This window comes from Priapulus caudatus, unplaced genomic scaffold (assembly GCF_000485595.1).
Source record: "Priapulus caudatus unplaced genomic scaffold, Priapulus_caudatus-5.0.1 Scaffold299, whole genome shotgun sequence".
NCBI lineage: Eukaryota > Metazoa > Priapulida > Priapulimorpha > Priapulimorphida > Priapulidae > Priapulus > Priapulus caudatus.
The window spans coordinates 158,029-173,309 of record NW_014577360.1 but is presented as its reverse complement, the minus strand read 5'-3'; the positions used below and the strand labels follow the sequence as shown (position 1 = coordinate 173,309).

Below are 15,281 nucleotides of genomic sequence, written 5' to 3'. Positions count from 1 at the left end.
ATAATCGTATTAGTAATATATGACAGGTTTCCCCTCATGTTATGTGTGACGTCATGACTGAAAACATGGATGGCGTTTGAATGAGTTGTAATTTGCTAAAATCACTACGTATTTAACAATTTTCACTGTTATTTGTTACAGATAAACGCTGTTATGAAGTTGTCGTATTTTAAAGATTATGTCTTTTAAATATATGTTGCTCATCTTCCGAGATAATTCCAGCATTCTGTCATAAACGCAAGTAAAAAACTTGTAAACAATATCAGAAATTTCAAAACAAAAAGCGAGGGCCAGGCAATTCACTGAGTATGCAACCCCCATGCCAAATGTGTTGGGAAATTAGAGAATTCATAATGTTTTTATTGACATTCATATCATTGCCATGAGATTGCTCTTAGAAAAGGCCATTCGCTATTGCCCTTTGACGTGATGTTTCTGATATGGTATTGCCCTATTGGTAGTATCTCGTCGTATAGATACAATAATGTAACCCAAACCCAAGAGGATAGGGTGCGATAGTGTAACCCAAACCCAAACCAAAGATAGGATACAATAGTGTAACCTAAACCCAACCCCCCTATCCTCTTAGCTGGGTTGTGCGTTACATTATGTGCTATCTTACTTCGTCGTTATAGCTGCGATTTAGGATACTGCTCCGGACCAACTTACTCGCATCAGTCGCGGCGAACGATGTATTTCCGCACGTGGAGGGGTGGTGGGTGGTGTTGGCTTGTGGACAAAAACATTGTTGTGTCAAGCTAACAAATTTAATAATAGCTAATTTGTTCAATCTTTTCATGACAAAACTAATATTACAATCTTTTTGATCGCTTAATTTGTTACTTGACAACAACAATGTTTTTGTCCACAACCAACCCACTCCGACCACCCCTCCACGTGCGGAAATACATAGTTCCCGCTGACTGGCGCTGCTGCAGCGCCGCCAGAAATGGCCGTTTGACATTCGCAAATCGAATGTTTATTCACAAGAAATACCGCAAGTATACCATTGCAACGATAGTTCGAGGTTAAATTTTAGTAGCTGATATAACTTAAGACATATATTCACTTCGGATAAGAGGCATTAATTGCCAACCACAGACGTTTTATAGGCGGGTATAAGCGTGCTTAATTTGGTCCCGCGCATCCCTAATGGCTCGTTCTATAGCCCAGCGGCAGTTAATGTAAGCGGGCTATAGTACTAGAGCTAACCTCATCGTTGCCCTACTCAGTCTCATAATACTGCCTGGGAAACTGAGTGACACTGCCAGTGAGCTGAGATTCGATTAGTATTATATCTTCTATTTTAAATACTAAATAGTATTTGTATACATTTTTGTATTTCTTTGCAGACGTCAAATGCGTTACACATAACTTTTCATCGTAAGTGCCGACATGCCAGACTAGAAGTGCTGTTCACAGTAGTGGACTGCCAGCAACTTGGAATGGGATCTGCCTCGTCCAAATTTCGCAAGCACCTCCAGAATGGCGATGAATATGCAGCGATGCAGTTGTACAACAGCAGCCCAGAGCTGCGAAAGTCACTGGATCCCAACATGTCCTATGGCGATGCATACCACCAAAACACACCGTTGCACTACGTATCACAGCATGCTATGAAAAGCCTCTTACGGTAAATTATGTTATAAAGCTAGATTTCTGTAACAGATCTATAATTGAATTAAATTACTTCTATATATCGTGAAATTATGTGGAGTATTGTATGAATTGATCGGACTGTGATGCACATAGCCAAACACACACACACACACACACACACACACACACACACACACACACACACACACACATCTTTTGTCACACTTCATTTTGGAAAACATCATAAGTTCTATCCTACTTCTTTGTAATGTTAAATTATACATTTCTAGATAGTTGTTAATTTACCCAGTACAGGGTTAGAAATCGGCTTTTTGCCAAACCGCAATTACTCACTACCAAAGAAAAGGGCAGGCAGCAATTGTACTTATCTAGGCTGAATATTTGGTGGTTTTATTATAGTGTATTCACAATTTCTTGGCAGCAAGTAGTTGCTGCCGACATTGAGAGCAGGTAGCGAACTGACCCTGGTAGGCAGCAAAACTGCTGCTTGCTGCCCTTTACTTTGAACCTGCAGAATCACTTTCAATAAGTATTCTTACAAGTTACATTCATCATATTTCATTGGACTCCTTGCTATATTGAATACTACAGTAGCGTACCAGTCTTCGAAGTTAGCCGGGCGTCTGATGCCCAAGACGTGTAGAAATTTTGACGACTGGCATGTAAATATTGCAAGCTGACTTGCCTGACGGGCTCCTGCTTTTAAAAACGCATAAACTATAATACAGCTGGCTATATACCAAAGGTTTTTAATTTAAAATCACCAAATGTTAACGCCAGAAACGAATGGCATTTAGAAGTTGTCTGGTGTAAATTTCTTTACTCGATATTCAAAACATATTCTTGCAAAATGTATGGGCAAGTAGAATGTCATTCAGTCATATACACTTTACAGAAACTGAGAATGCTCGAAAATGGTTTTCGTGAAGACTGGCGTACTAGTATGTAACTTGCATTGTTATGGTCTTCCTTTCTAGGATTTTCATGCTGGAGCTTAGTGGAAATCCAAATAAGAAGAACATTCACAATCAGACAGCGCTGCATTGTGTGTGCTCCTGCCCAACGGGAAAGCTACACGGCCCATCACGGGCCAGGCGCGCTGACTGCCTCACTCTCATCATACATTGGCGAGGCCCTCAGCTCGAGAATGGGGAACTTGAGAGAGTAAAGCCTGACATGGTAGATGATGTACGTGGCTTGAATGATCTGTGTTATGTCAGCTAACATTTTATCTTGAAAGTTTGCCATTTTTTGTATGCATTTGCCTAGATTCAGTCCATATGCTGTGCTCCATGCTTTGATGCATTGGGTCTCACAGTTAATGTCATTGCTGTCATGCTTTCCAGTCAGAAATGTTTTTCAAGCAAACTGCCAATCATACTTTAGCCAGAAATTTGCATTTATCAGCGTATATTTAGCAGGTGGCAGTGTAGAATGCTCAAAGTATCACTAACGAGATGTGTTTATTGATGTGCCTGATGTAAGTAGGATCTAGTTAGGGTCATACTTGGTAGTTGTGACTGGTTCAGTTTAAAATTAACATCTAATGAACCATTTAAAAATCTGATATATAACGGGTTATTGTGTGTTTAAGTGCTCTTGCCTACAGTGTAAATGAAATGGCATGAACTGTTAACATTTCAATATAGATGGCCTTTTATAACCTGTTTTTCTTTTTCAGAAATGCTCAACTGCAATGCATTATGGAGCAAAGAATGGTCTAAGGAGGTGCGTTGAGGTAAGTCCATTTTTGCCAGTACAGTTATAAGACTAGCATTTATAGCTGGCCCAATGATTGTCACCTAATTGCTAATTGTTCACTAGCTATTTGATAGAATATATGATAAATTTACAATGGATAATGCGCAGGGCATGAAATTAGCCATAACGTGAACAGGACCACCCAAAATTTTAAACGGGCACTTAGACAAATTGACCAAGTCCTTACAAGTTTGAATAGGCCCTTAATTTTGTTCAATTTATTTCATTATTTAAAATAAAAGTATTACTATTAGCTTTGTGTTTATTAGGCATACTCATAGTTCATTGCTATCAATGGAGTTCTATTTGTTTGACAGGAATTGCTGGAACATTTTTTACTTCTTAGTAGATACTAAGTAAAAACTAGTCAGGAAATTGGTAAATATTGTTGATATAAGATAGGGAAAATAGGGCAAGATAGGGAAAATTTTGAATAGGCCAAGTGGACTTATTATATGGGAGGTTGAACCGGTGGTTTAGGGGGTTGAACCGGTGGTTTAGGGGGTTGAACCGGTGGTTTAGGGGGTTGAACTGGCGGCTGCTGGCAAAATAGCGCTAATTTCGCGCACTGCATGCATATGATTTTGGAATTATTTTGTATATATGCATATACACATACATAGTATATCAAAAGTTTATGATATAATGATTTTGCCATCTCATCTTCAGCTTCTTGTGGCTGCGGGTGCATCGGTGTTTATTGAGAACAAGAACAAGGAGACACCATGTGACTGTGCAGAGAAGGCAGGATACAGCGAACTCGCTGTCTATCTTGAGTCGAAGATGGTCTTCTCTGTGAGTATAATCATTACGTGCAACATTTACGTGTGTGTGGAATCATCACTGAGGCATTACATCAGTGGCTCATAAATCCAAGGTCACTATGCCACCTTATGTCGGTATCAAATTGTCTCCAGTTACTATCTGAATTTTCTAATGTAGTCCAGTAATGTCGCAAACCGTGGGTCACAGAGCTAGCTCCATGATCAGAATTTAAGGTGCAGAAAAAAATGGGTAAGAATCACTGACAAATTGTGGTGCATGGTGAATGCTCCTAACCTGAGTCATCTGTGTAAATTATTTTCCATGGTACGCCGTTTATGCTAGGGAGTAAAAAGGTGAGTGATTTCAATATATCGAGGATATCAAGTTTTCATTGTTTTGCAGAATGATAGCAGCTGTGATGTGAATGAAGCAGACATAACCGTGATTGACACACAGGAGGTAACAAACGATTTTGGCCATTTTTTCGCCGTGCATTGGCGAATTTAGCATTTAAATGTTGTATTGGAATTGACCAAATTCAATTTAGTTTTGCTCAGTGTGTCAGTGTGCATGAGATAGGTCAGCATTCTGAGTAAATGGCCTGATTTCAAACCATTTCAAACTACTTAACCAACAGTTAGTTTAGGATTTTTGCTGTTAGGATTCTAAGTAAAAATGTCAATAATTCCAACATCTTGAATTAGCAATTCCAGCCTTCAATGAGTAGACTTCTGGAATTTTATTTGCAATTAAAATCAGACCTGGAATAAATTATGTAATAAACTCAAATGGTCCGATGCAAAGAAGGTGGAATTGATATTGGTAGACTGACATTGTTTGGTCATTTTTGTATTTTGTTGCCCAGCCATACAGTGGCCTGCGATCCCAGGACCTGCAGGAGGCAAAGGACCAGCTGCTTGTGGAGACATCAGACATGCTGCGCGTGCCGCTATTCACCGCTGAAGCCCTTCTACGCAACTATGGTGAATCCCTCGATCATCTCTGCTGAACTATGATGTTAAACTGACCTCAATTGCTTCTCTTACCTGCACTTGCCTCAAATCTGGCTTAAAGAACAGCATTCAGTTTTCAGATTTTAAAAGATACCTCTAGCTAAATATGGCACCAGTATTTGGTCAATAATCAGTAAAAAACACAGTGGTAGCTAGTAGCAAAATTGCATTCTGACCTTAAGCCAGCACTATGCCAATTCCTAGTCATCACCTAAATATTACTGTGGGCCGAAGTGGCATGTGAACAGTGCTCAGGCAAGTTCTTCACACTTGCAGTGTTTGGATTTAGACTGTATACATGTAAGTGGAAATGCATCTGCACTTGAGTACAACCTTGGTTGACAATCCCACCACTTTCACCACCTGCTTTCAGAGTGGTCACGGGAGACGCTGCTAGAGGCATGGATGGAGAATCCGATCGCTATCAGACCTGGAATAAATTATGTAATAAACTCAAATGGTCCGATGCAAAGAAGGTGGAATTGATATTGGTAGACTGACATTGTTTGGTCATTTTTGTATTTTGTTGCCCAGCCATACAGTGGCCTGCGATCCCAGGACCTGCAGGAGGCAAAGGACCAGCTGCTTGTGGAGACATCAGACATGCTGCGCGTGCCGCTATTCACCGCTGAAGCCCTTCTACGCAACTATGGTGAATCCCTCGATCATCTCTGCTGAACTATGATGTTAAACTGACCTCAATTGCTTCTCTTACCTGCACTTGCCTCAAATCTGGCTTAAAGAACAGCATTCAGTTTTCAGATTTTAAAAGATACCTCTAGCTAAATATGGCACCAGTATTTGGTCAATAATCAGTAAAAAACACAGTGGTAGCTAGTAGCAAAATTGCATTCTGACCTTAAGCCAGCACTATGCCAATTCCTAGTCATCACCTAAATATTACTGTGGGCCGAAGTGGCATGTGAATATTGCTCAGGTAAGTTCTTCACACTTGCAGTGTTTGGATTTAGACTGTATACATGTAAGTGGAAATGCATCTGCACTTGAGTACAACCTTGGTTGACAATCCCACCACTTTCACCACCTGCTTTCAGAGTGGTCACGGGAGACGCTGCTAGAGGCATGGATGGAGAATCCGATCGCCTGCTGTGAGAAGTGCGGTGTGCAGCCACCAGGTGGCTTAGTCGTTGAAGCCCAAAAAAGGCAAGAGCAGCAGCATGGCGCCGTGGCAAAAGTCACGACGCAGGACGACCACGAGCAACAGATGTCACCAGTAAGTTGTTGTTTAAAAAGATACATGACCATAGGTTTCTTACATATATTTTTAGTTAAAATATATTTGAATTCAGCTACAAAAAAAATTCATTGTTCAATATTCATTAGAAATATTTTTTTTTCTGTTTCAAAACTAACAGCTGTAGCGTTGCTTACAATGACGGTGGTGCCACTGCTAGCCCGTCTAATTTTGAAGTTGCACACCATAACTTTTCGGCTGCAGACTACAGACCGATGGTGTTTCTTTTTGATTAATTTAAGAGGTGAAGGATTGCAATATCTCATAAACAAATTTTAGATCCAGTTATAATATGGACGAATTTGTCCTAAAATAAGGCATCGTTCGGTTGATCAAACTCGCAGCTAAATGCATACATTGACCTACTGTGAGCTTGCATATGTTGCAAAAATTCACTACAACTCATTTGTATTTCTCCTTTCATAACATTTCTTCTCAAAATCTAAACGAAATTACTTCTCTTACGAATGTAGCACCACAGTGATGTTTACACATCCGGGACACAGCGGAACGATCTACTTGATTCAGTAACAGTTTCTTTCTATTGTAAAACAAGTTATAATTCATTATTCAATGTTTATTCAGTACTAAATTGTGAAATTTGTTTAAATCATATGTTATCTATATTACTTATGCAACCAGGAAACAAATATAGTGTTTTTGTTCTAGGAACTCTGCGCTATGGCGTATGGATACTATTTCGCGGTATCTGGCACTTCGTTCAAATATAACTTGCGTACACAGAAGTTTTCAAAATAGCCAACTTCGGAGCACATTTCTGGCTCAATGAGAACATTTTGTGATGTTTGCACACTGCAACTATGCTCACAGTAGGTCTATATAGGCCTTTTGTTGTGAGGTGTATCAATTTTAAATAGCAGTTAGGTGTAAATATAATTGCACGTTTGTGATTAGCCCTCGGTCTGTACTGTAACGTGCAAAATAAATCAGAAAAAACTTCATGAGGGTGGCAGCACAATCGCATGTCAGCGGCTCAAAATAAAGATTTCAAAACTCACTGTTGTTTTATGACAAATGTAAATGCATGATTATAGAAATTTGTAGGTATATACTATTATTTATGCACTTACTATCATGATATACCCTAAAATCCTAGGGTGTAGTATCCATTTAACATTTCCCTCGATAAACTATTCATTAGAACGTTGTAATTTTTTTATGAAGCCAGACACGTTGTAACAGTAGGTTATGATAGAGAGCCGAAATAATGAGGTCATGTCCCCATGCTATCATGCTGGCTGAGTCTAAACAGTGGGTGTGCTGTGCAGGGCTACCGCTGGCATTCGCCAACTTTGCAAAATGTGATAAGTAAACAGTGGCGATTGATTTAACCGTTCACAAAATTACGATTGAATAATGAAATCGTTAAATTACAGTGTCATATAAGTACTAACATATTCTGTAACCTATTCCTTTGGTGCAACCACTGTGTAACTGTGCATCAACCTAGTTTTGTGTAGACTAAACTACAATATTTCATTTTTACTTGATTACTTTATTAAAAAAGTTTCATACACTTCTTTTCCCATACCAATCACCTGTTCGTGCCTTGCTTAGCACATACGATAAAGTAAACAGTGGCTATAGTTTTTCATTAGTGGGAAAAAAATAACCTGGTGGCTCAAGTCTTGGCTCAAACTTTAAAACATCCAGAGGGAGCCCTGCTGTGTATGCTGTATTTTGTAATATATCTATTATGGAGTCATGGTACAATTCTAAATTTGATGATACACACATGGCACAATTTATCATAAGAATAGAAAATTCAAAGGCAAGGGCTGAAGTGGTGAGAATTATATGAAGGAATGAGAAAATGGAATATCATAAGACCAGGAAAGTTACTGTTTACCTTCAATTTTTGGAAAGATATAAAAACGACAATTATGAGGTATAGATGATAATTACAAACTGGAACAGTTCAAAACACCATTTTCATGCAGTAAAAGTATACAAGCCTGGGGATTGTTTAGACCCAGCTGTTTCGTTGTCGTGCCAATGTGACAATACATTTCGACTCATAGATACCTATGTATTTGACTTGTGGAATCGTTTATCACACTATAGGTAAAGTTGTCACTCATATTTCTAAGGTGTTAGAAACATGGTTCAGTTATCTGTGGTCATTAGAATGTCAATGGTCATTACTGAATTTTATGCTTTTGAATTATATGAATTTGTGTGTCTTTATGTTTAATTTTTACATCAGCTCTTTCCCTTCAAATTTTCTTTGAATGGCACAAACCAACTAAACGTGGTCTAAACGGGTGGTAAAGTCACCCGGCTAAAGTGCGTCGCATATATTTTGAGTATCTGTAATATAAAAAAAGACAAAACGTTTTGAAAAAAATCTGATTTGACTTTTCATGCACGAAATGCACAACAATGTGCCGTTTTAGTGCAGATTGCCAAAAAAACATTTTCCCCTTGTGCTGGGCCCCTATGTTTTGGCTGAGCCCCTAAAATGTCTACTTTAGGATTCCACCTGGCTACTACTTTTCACGGGAAAGTCTTCATCATAACGTTGGACATTTTACGATTTCCATTCCAGATCAGGGAAAGCAGTTCACAGAGTGACAAGCCAGAGTGCTCCTGGTCGGGCATGGGCATCGTTAACCAGGATGCGAAGATACGGGAAGCTGAGGAAGAGGAGGAGCATCCACTGAACACACCCACCAGGAAGACTGCCATTAGGCATGACACAGTGGTATGTGACAGCTCACTCACCGATGTCTGATAAACATTTGTGCTATGGAGTCCTCTGGTAACTGTACAAATAAAACTTGTCAGGCCAAATGAATCAACATTAGAAATATTATGAAACTTATCGACTGTTTTATTTAATTACTGTAATATATTTAAGCTTAATAAGACACATTTTATTTGGTCCCAGATTTTTCTATCTTATGTTATTGCCAAGAAATTGATTGCTTTCACCTACTTGCTCCTGTCATTAGCGTATCTTGTCGAGCCTAATGATGTTTAATCTGGTTTTATGTCATCCTGTATCTTAATATCTTGTGTCATTTCTTTCTTTTTTTCTGCTCCCATCTCTTCATAATCCTGAATTGTGTTTCTTCTGATAATATCTTATCTTGCCATGTTACATTTTACATCTTTTTAGTTTATCTATTATTGTACCATATCTTTTTCATCTTGGCTTATTTTCTTAATGTCGTGTTCAACTTGAAAAGGGCATTTTGCATGTATTCACATTATCGTTAGAACTTGCCAGTTTGATGATGTGAAAACTCTTATCAATTGTGATGTTGCTGTTTCAGTGTGACATATGTGCACTACCATTCCCTGTGTTCGAGCAGCCTGTGCCTGTTGCCTGTGACCACCACTTTTGCAGGGGATGTTGGGAGAGGTGAGGATTTATTAAATCGTTGCAGTATTATCATCGGTCTCTCAGTAGTCATTGACAATATCCAGCTGGCAAAAATATTTTGCAATAAGCAATTAGCTATGTATAACTGAGGAAAGTTAATTGGGAATGAGTCATTGCGAACATACTTGTCAATAATAATTCGTAATATCACAAATCTACATGCCATCTCACCATTTTCTTTCTTGTGCAGTTACTTGAAGATCAAGATTCAAGATGGAAATGTTCACAGCATCCTATGTCCAGCCTTTCAGTGTCAGAAGCTTGTACCAGTAGAGGTTATTGAACGATTGGTCCCCAGAGATGTTGCACTGAAATATTTGCAGTTTGACATACAGGTAACTAATTCATGGTAGTACATGTAATTTTTACAGTTAATTTCTTCCCTTGTGTGCAGGTAATTTAATGCCAGATGTACATGTAACCATTCCTTTGATGCAAGGATAATTTAAGTCCCTCACAGATATGTAGGTAGTTTAATAACTGATGTGTTATAATTTTAACACTAATTTATTTACTGACCATCACATGTATTTGAAAATACAGTATGTTAGTAATGTGAGTTCACTTTCATCTTCAGTTATGTCGTTATTCCGAATTGGTTGTCTCGTGTTATTACACAAACACACTGGAGAAACTTGGGGAGATTTGTACGCTTAATCAGCTGCTGCCATCTGTTGCTGGAAATTGCAGGCTTTTGTTGAGAGTAATCCAACGATAAAGTGGTGCCCCCATCCGGGCTGTGGGCGGGCCGTCAGGCTGCCAGAGAACGATGGATCAGGGTCACCTGCTACTGTGCAGCCTGGGGTGAAACCCCCTCCCACATCTCATGCAGTCGATTGTGGAGTTGGACATTTCTTCTGCTGGTGAGATTTTTGTATCCTTCGCTTAGTCATCTTCAGTCTTGCTGTCATCGTCGTCGTCCTATCAGTGTTCTCCTCTATCATCCTACTCTCTTCTATTACTCCACTTCTATATCTGTCATTTGTAATCATCCAGAGAGACCGGGTACAAGATGGCGTTGCGCAAAAGATGCATTGTTCCCCGACCGCCGAGAGCGGTTAAGCCGCGCACTTCCGCGGGACTGGGCGCACGCGACCGCGGGGTGTTGTATGTAGCATCTCGCGCTGCCCGCTATACGAATTCGCGCAGCGAAGGAGGGCGGGCGCGCGAATCCGTATAGCGGGAAGCGTAACATCGCGCAGTTTTTGTCAGACGTACACCGGCTTGACTACGGCAGCCTTGGGGAGAGGGCATTTGCTGCTGCTGCTGCTTTGCTTCTCCAGGGCCGCGCTGCAGCAGGGACCAGTATTTGGTGCTGCTGCTGGTTTGCTGCTGCAGGAGCGCGCTGCAGCAGGGGCCAGTATTGCTTGCTGCTGCTCCTACATGGGCCAGTATTTCTTGCTGCTGCTGCTTTGCTGCTGCATGGGTGCGCTGCAGCAGGGGCCAGTATGTGCATGTACTTAGGATTAGCTACGTGTAAAAACTGGCACGGCCACGCCAGCACGTGCTCGCATGACGTGCCATTGCCACGGGCAGCACAGGGTCAGGAGGTTGGTAAAAACGTGCCACGTACTCAGCCAAGCGCCGCGCGGTGGCGGTTTTGGAGAAAGCATCTTGACCGCGCCCGCCCACGTGGAGCGCCGTACGCGTCTTCGTTAAAACCTCTGTGATAGACATGACGCTATACTCGGCAGTAGCCCACGTCATCGTGTAGCGGCCAATGAGCGAGCGCGTGGTCGCTTATTGACAGCATTTCTTGGGGTTTCTTGTAGGAGCCACTACGTCTTACCCTTGAGGCGCGCCACCCCCAAAAATGTTTAGGGGCCATTTGGAGATGGCCTCTAGGCGTCGATCGCGAAATGTCGGTTGGATTTCGCGGAGTTCGTTTTCAGACCCCTGTCTAATTTATCTAAGTGGATAATAAGGGGGCGGCGAATTCGCTGTTGTGGTGCGGCTTTGCCGCGCGCAACTACCGGGGCCGCATGTCCGTCTAGCAATAAAAGTTTTCATTGGTATTGAATATGAGAAGCCACATGCAATCGACTTTTTAATCATTGTTGCTATCAGAAAATATGGCAGTTTATGTATCTCATAATTTTTTTGGAATCCAATTTGGTAATTTTTGTTATAACCTTTGTTTATCCTGGTAAGTCTGTATGTCTTTCCTAATTCTCTCCCAATCAATTTTTTTAGACTATGTTAAATCAGAAGCCATCTGAGCCCATGTATCTTACATAATTCGTTCATAATCACATTTTTAATTGTTAATACTGGAAGAAAAGAAAATCGGCATATATGTTGGAATTATCACACTTCAGTCTTGCCTGTGTTAATCATTGTTAATGGTATCTGACAGGGAGTGCCTGGGAGAGGCACACGAACCCTGCAGCTGTCAGGACTGGGTCGACTGGTTCCAGAAGATATCTGACGTGAAGCCAGAGTCACGTGAGTACTCAGTCATGCTTTTGCCAACTCTTAGAGCAGTATGCACCATCTTAGCGTACCTCTCACACACATGGGGTAGGTTAATACTGTTGTTATTCAATCTCGTGACTTAAACTAAAGATTTGGATCTTTTCAAAGCAAGTTTAGCAATGATGGGATTTGAGTATGATATTATTTGGGCAGTGTTATTTACTTTCAATTGATGCTGAATAGCATTGATGCTAGATCAGTTGTCTAATCGTGACAGAGAGACTAATAATGTAGTTGGTTGCTGTACAATTAATATTATTATTGCAATTATTGAAGTACCATGTATACCTTAAACACAATTATTGTAGTCATGTAATTGTATGTATTTACTGTAAGTACAATTATCATTGCATGTTTATATCACATACACAATTATTTTTGTCACATCATTCCATGTTTATAACTGCCTGAGGTGCCAGCATGGGGTAAAGGGCAGATTGAACAAATGGGCATGTGAAGGATGAACAGACTAATCGTGTAGTTTAACCTTAGTCAACTCCTTCAAAACGCCTCTGCTCTAGATACAGTTATATAACGGCTGCATTTTTAGCTCACCTTGACATCGTCAAGCTGAGCTATTGCCATGGGTCGTCGTCCATCGTACGTCCGTCCGTCTGTGCATCCGTCCGTCCATCCGACAACATTTCGCTTCGGTCAACGATAACTCAGGAACTGTTTTACCCACATGTTTGAAATTGGGTATAGTTGTTACTGCTATGCTCCCATATGGAACGTCCTATTTTGGAGCACGCCAGTCGACGTACTTTCGAGCCACGGCAATTTTTTGGCAAAAATGGGATTGCCATTAATCAGTTCAGGTTCAACAGATTTGTGCTCATTTTTGGTATGTGAATGAATAAGGGCTAGGGTTTTGATATGTTTTTGGGTTTTGATATATTTTGATAAATTATGAAATTAGGTAGGTTATGCAATTTATGCAAAAAACGCAGAAACAAACAGTCTGTGGTGTCACACTCGTCTGGTTCGTTTTACAAGATTTCATTGACAAATCTTTAATGCCAAAATTGTATTTCCTCTCCACCCTGCGATAAAATGTCTATATTAGAGTAAGTTTACAAACATGGTCGGAACGCAGCATAACCTATTTATTCGAATGCCAGTCGAGCTACAAAGCTGGGTTTAGCGGCCACTATGACTGTCAAAATTGTGATTCATTTTGGTTTATAAATTATTATTGCGATATACAGATGGCAACCGTGTGCTACCGCCTAGAAAAACTCATACGAAGTAAATACTTCCATGCAACCAATTAACCTTTGACAAAAGTTGTGTTATGGGCAGGGAAACACCATTGTCACGTGGTACATAGCAGCTACGTGGAATAAGCGTATCCTCTCGATCTTACACGTTACACATCGGGAGCTCCGCTTTTAGGCGGTGCCTAAATCTGAATATTATAAAAACGTTATTTGTGGTGAGCTACAGTGTCATTGACACTTTCATTGTGTCTTTCTAGTGGGAGGTACAACTGAGGAGACGGAGCAGGCAGCTAACTGCCTGTGGCTGGTCACCAACTCAAAGTCTTGTCCCAACTGCAAGTCACCGATCCAGAAGAATGAAGGATGCAACCATATGAAGTGCTCCAAGGTATGTGCCCTTTGCACAGTGTTCATTTCCATTTCAATCTTGTTGTTAGGCATTTTTGTTGTGGAGGTGTGTTTTATTTTACTGCTTTCACCTTGGTAGTGGGTTTGTAAAGGAATTCTTCATTGGTGAATCAATGGCAGTACATAACAGACCTATGAGAGGCATTCTAAATAGCAGCCAACGTGTCTCCGCATTTAAAGGAGTTATTTCGTAAATAACTGGACAGTCGAGAGAAATATAGCGAAATATAGTTTCACCTAATAACGAACATGTTACTGATTACTCCAGTATAAAAATTACCACGAGTTTATGCTGTTATGGTATATAAAAAAAAAAAAAAATGCAGCCACATACTTTCGTATGACGACAATTTGCTTGAAATCGGCAACCACCAATGACCTGATAAATATACATCTCATTGAGTGACATAGTGGTTCTACACTGCTATAACATCTCTATTGCTTAATTCAAGTTACCATGTCAAAGTACAGGGATGGGCTCCCACGAGAAACGAGTGGCATCATAATGTAACACGATATAAATATACGAAAAAAATATTTCAATCAGTGTCTATTTTCGGGAAAATAACGATGTACGTGTGTTCCAATGCGTGTTGGCCTTACTTTAGACACTTGCTGTTATACGGACAATACCAATAAGTACTGTAGTGGTCGGAATAATAGTCAGGAAAACTGTTTGAAATCCTTGCTAATTGCTATATTGCTATATTTGAGGCATAATTGGCCAGTTGACAAGCATCAAAACAAGATTCACTTGAATTCCAGCAGAGTATTATTGTTCCTGTGGGGGGGGGGATATGCAGTTGCCTATACCCTAGCAGAGTATTATCATATTTTTGACTATATATGATATATGGGAACTACGTGACTATATATGCAGAGACCTGCAATCCATATGTGGACACTTGCATTCCTGTGGCCGGTTGGACAAAGCGTAATTAAGTCCTTAATCATGATTTACTTTTCATACTTAAATTGAAGTGACTGTTTCACGAAGCGTAATTAACTTTAATCATGATTAAGTTAATCACAATATTTAATTCTACTCAAGGAGCATGATTAAATCCACTAATCATGATTAGTTGCTAGTACTAGTAGTAGTATGTAGGTAGTACTAGTATATTAAGTAGGCTGCAGATTTTATAATTGGAAATTTTACTTCCATTTTTTCCCAATGAAATTTAAATTATCTAAGATTAGCTGTACTAATTTAGTCATTATAATTGCAAATTAATTCCTTTTTATGTCGGCTAATTATGTGATTATGTGTACTTAAATCGCTTCGTGAAACAGTATGATTAACTAATCATAATTACAGTAGGAGAAGTATGATTAGTGATTTAAAGGGACAGTAG

General features: G+C 39.9%; 1 protein-coding gene across 1 annotated transcript in view; it reads left to right on the top strand.

Annotated features, from left to right (window-relative positions):
• The first annotated feature begins 52 nt into the window (after window positions 1–52).
• The window catches only part of LOC106808723, a 48,252-nt gene continuing 33,023 nt past the window's right edge, over window positions 53–15,281 (top strand). Inside the window, exons 1-14 of the mRNA XM_014811552.1 lie at window positions 53–87; window positions 1,353–1,633; window positions 2,598–2,808; window positions 3,302–3,358; window positions 4,051–4,176; window positions 4,549–4,605; window positions 5,012–5,129; window positions 6,215–6,393; window positions 8,984–9,139; window positions 9,714–9,802; window positions 10,014–10,158; window positions 10,514–10,686; window positions 12,180–12,268; window positions 13,776–13,906. Of these exons, the coding sequence (XP_014667038.1) occupies window positions 1,446–1,633; window positions 2,598–2,808; window positions 3,302–3,358; window positions 4,051–4,176; window positions 4,549–4,605; window positions 5,012–5,129; window positions 6,215–6,393; window positions 8,984–9,139; window positions 9,714–9,802; window positions 10,014–10,158; window positions 10,514–10,686; window positions 12,180–12,268; window positions 13,776–13,906 (1,719 nt within the window). The 5' untranslated portion in view covers window positions 53–87; window positions 1,353–1,445. The remainder of the gene's footprint in view (window positions 88–1,352; window positions 1,634–2,597; window positions 2,809–3,301; window positions 3,359–4,050; window positions 4,177–4,548; window positions 4,606–5,011; window positions 5,130–6,214; window positions 6,394–8,983; window positions 9,140–9,713; window positions 9,803–10,013; window positions 10,159–10,513; window positions 10,687–12,179; window positions 12,269–13,775; window positions 13,907–15,281) is intronic.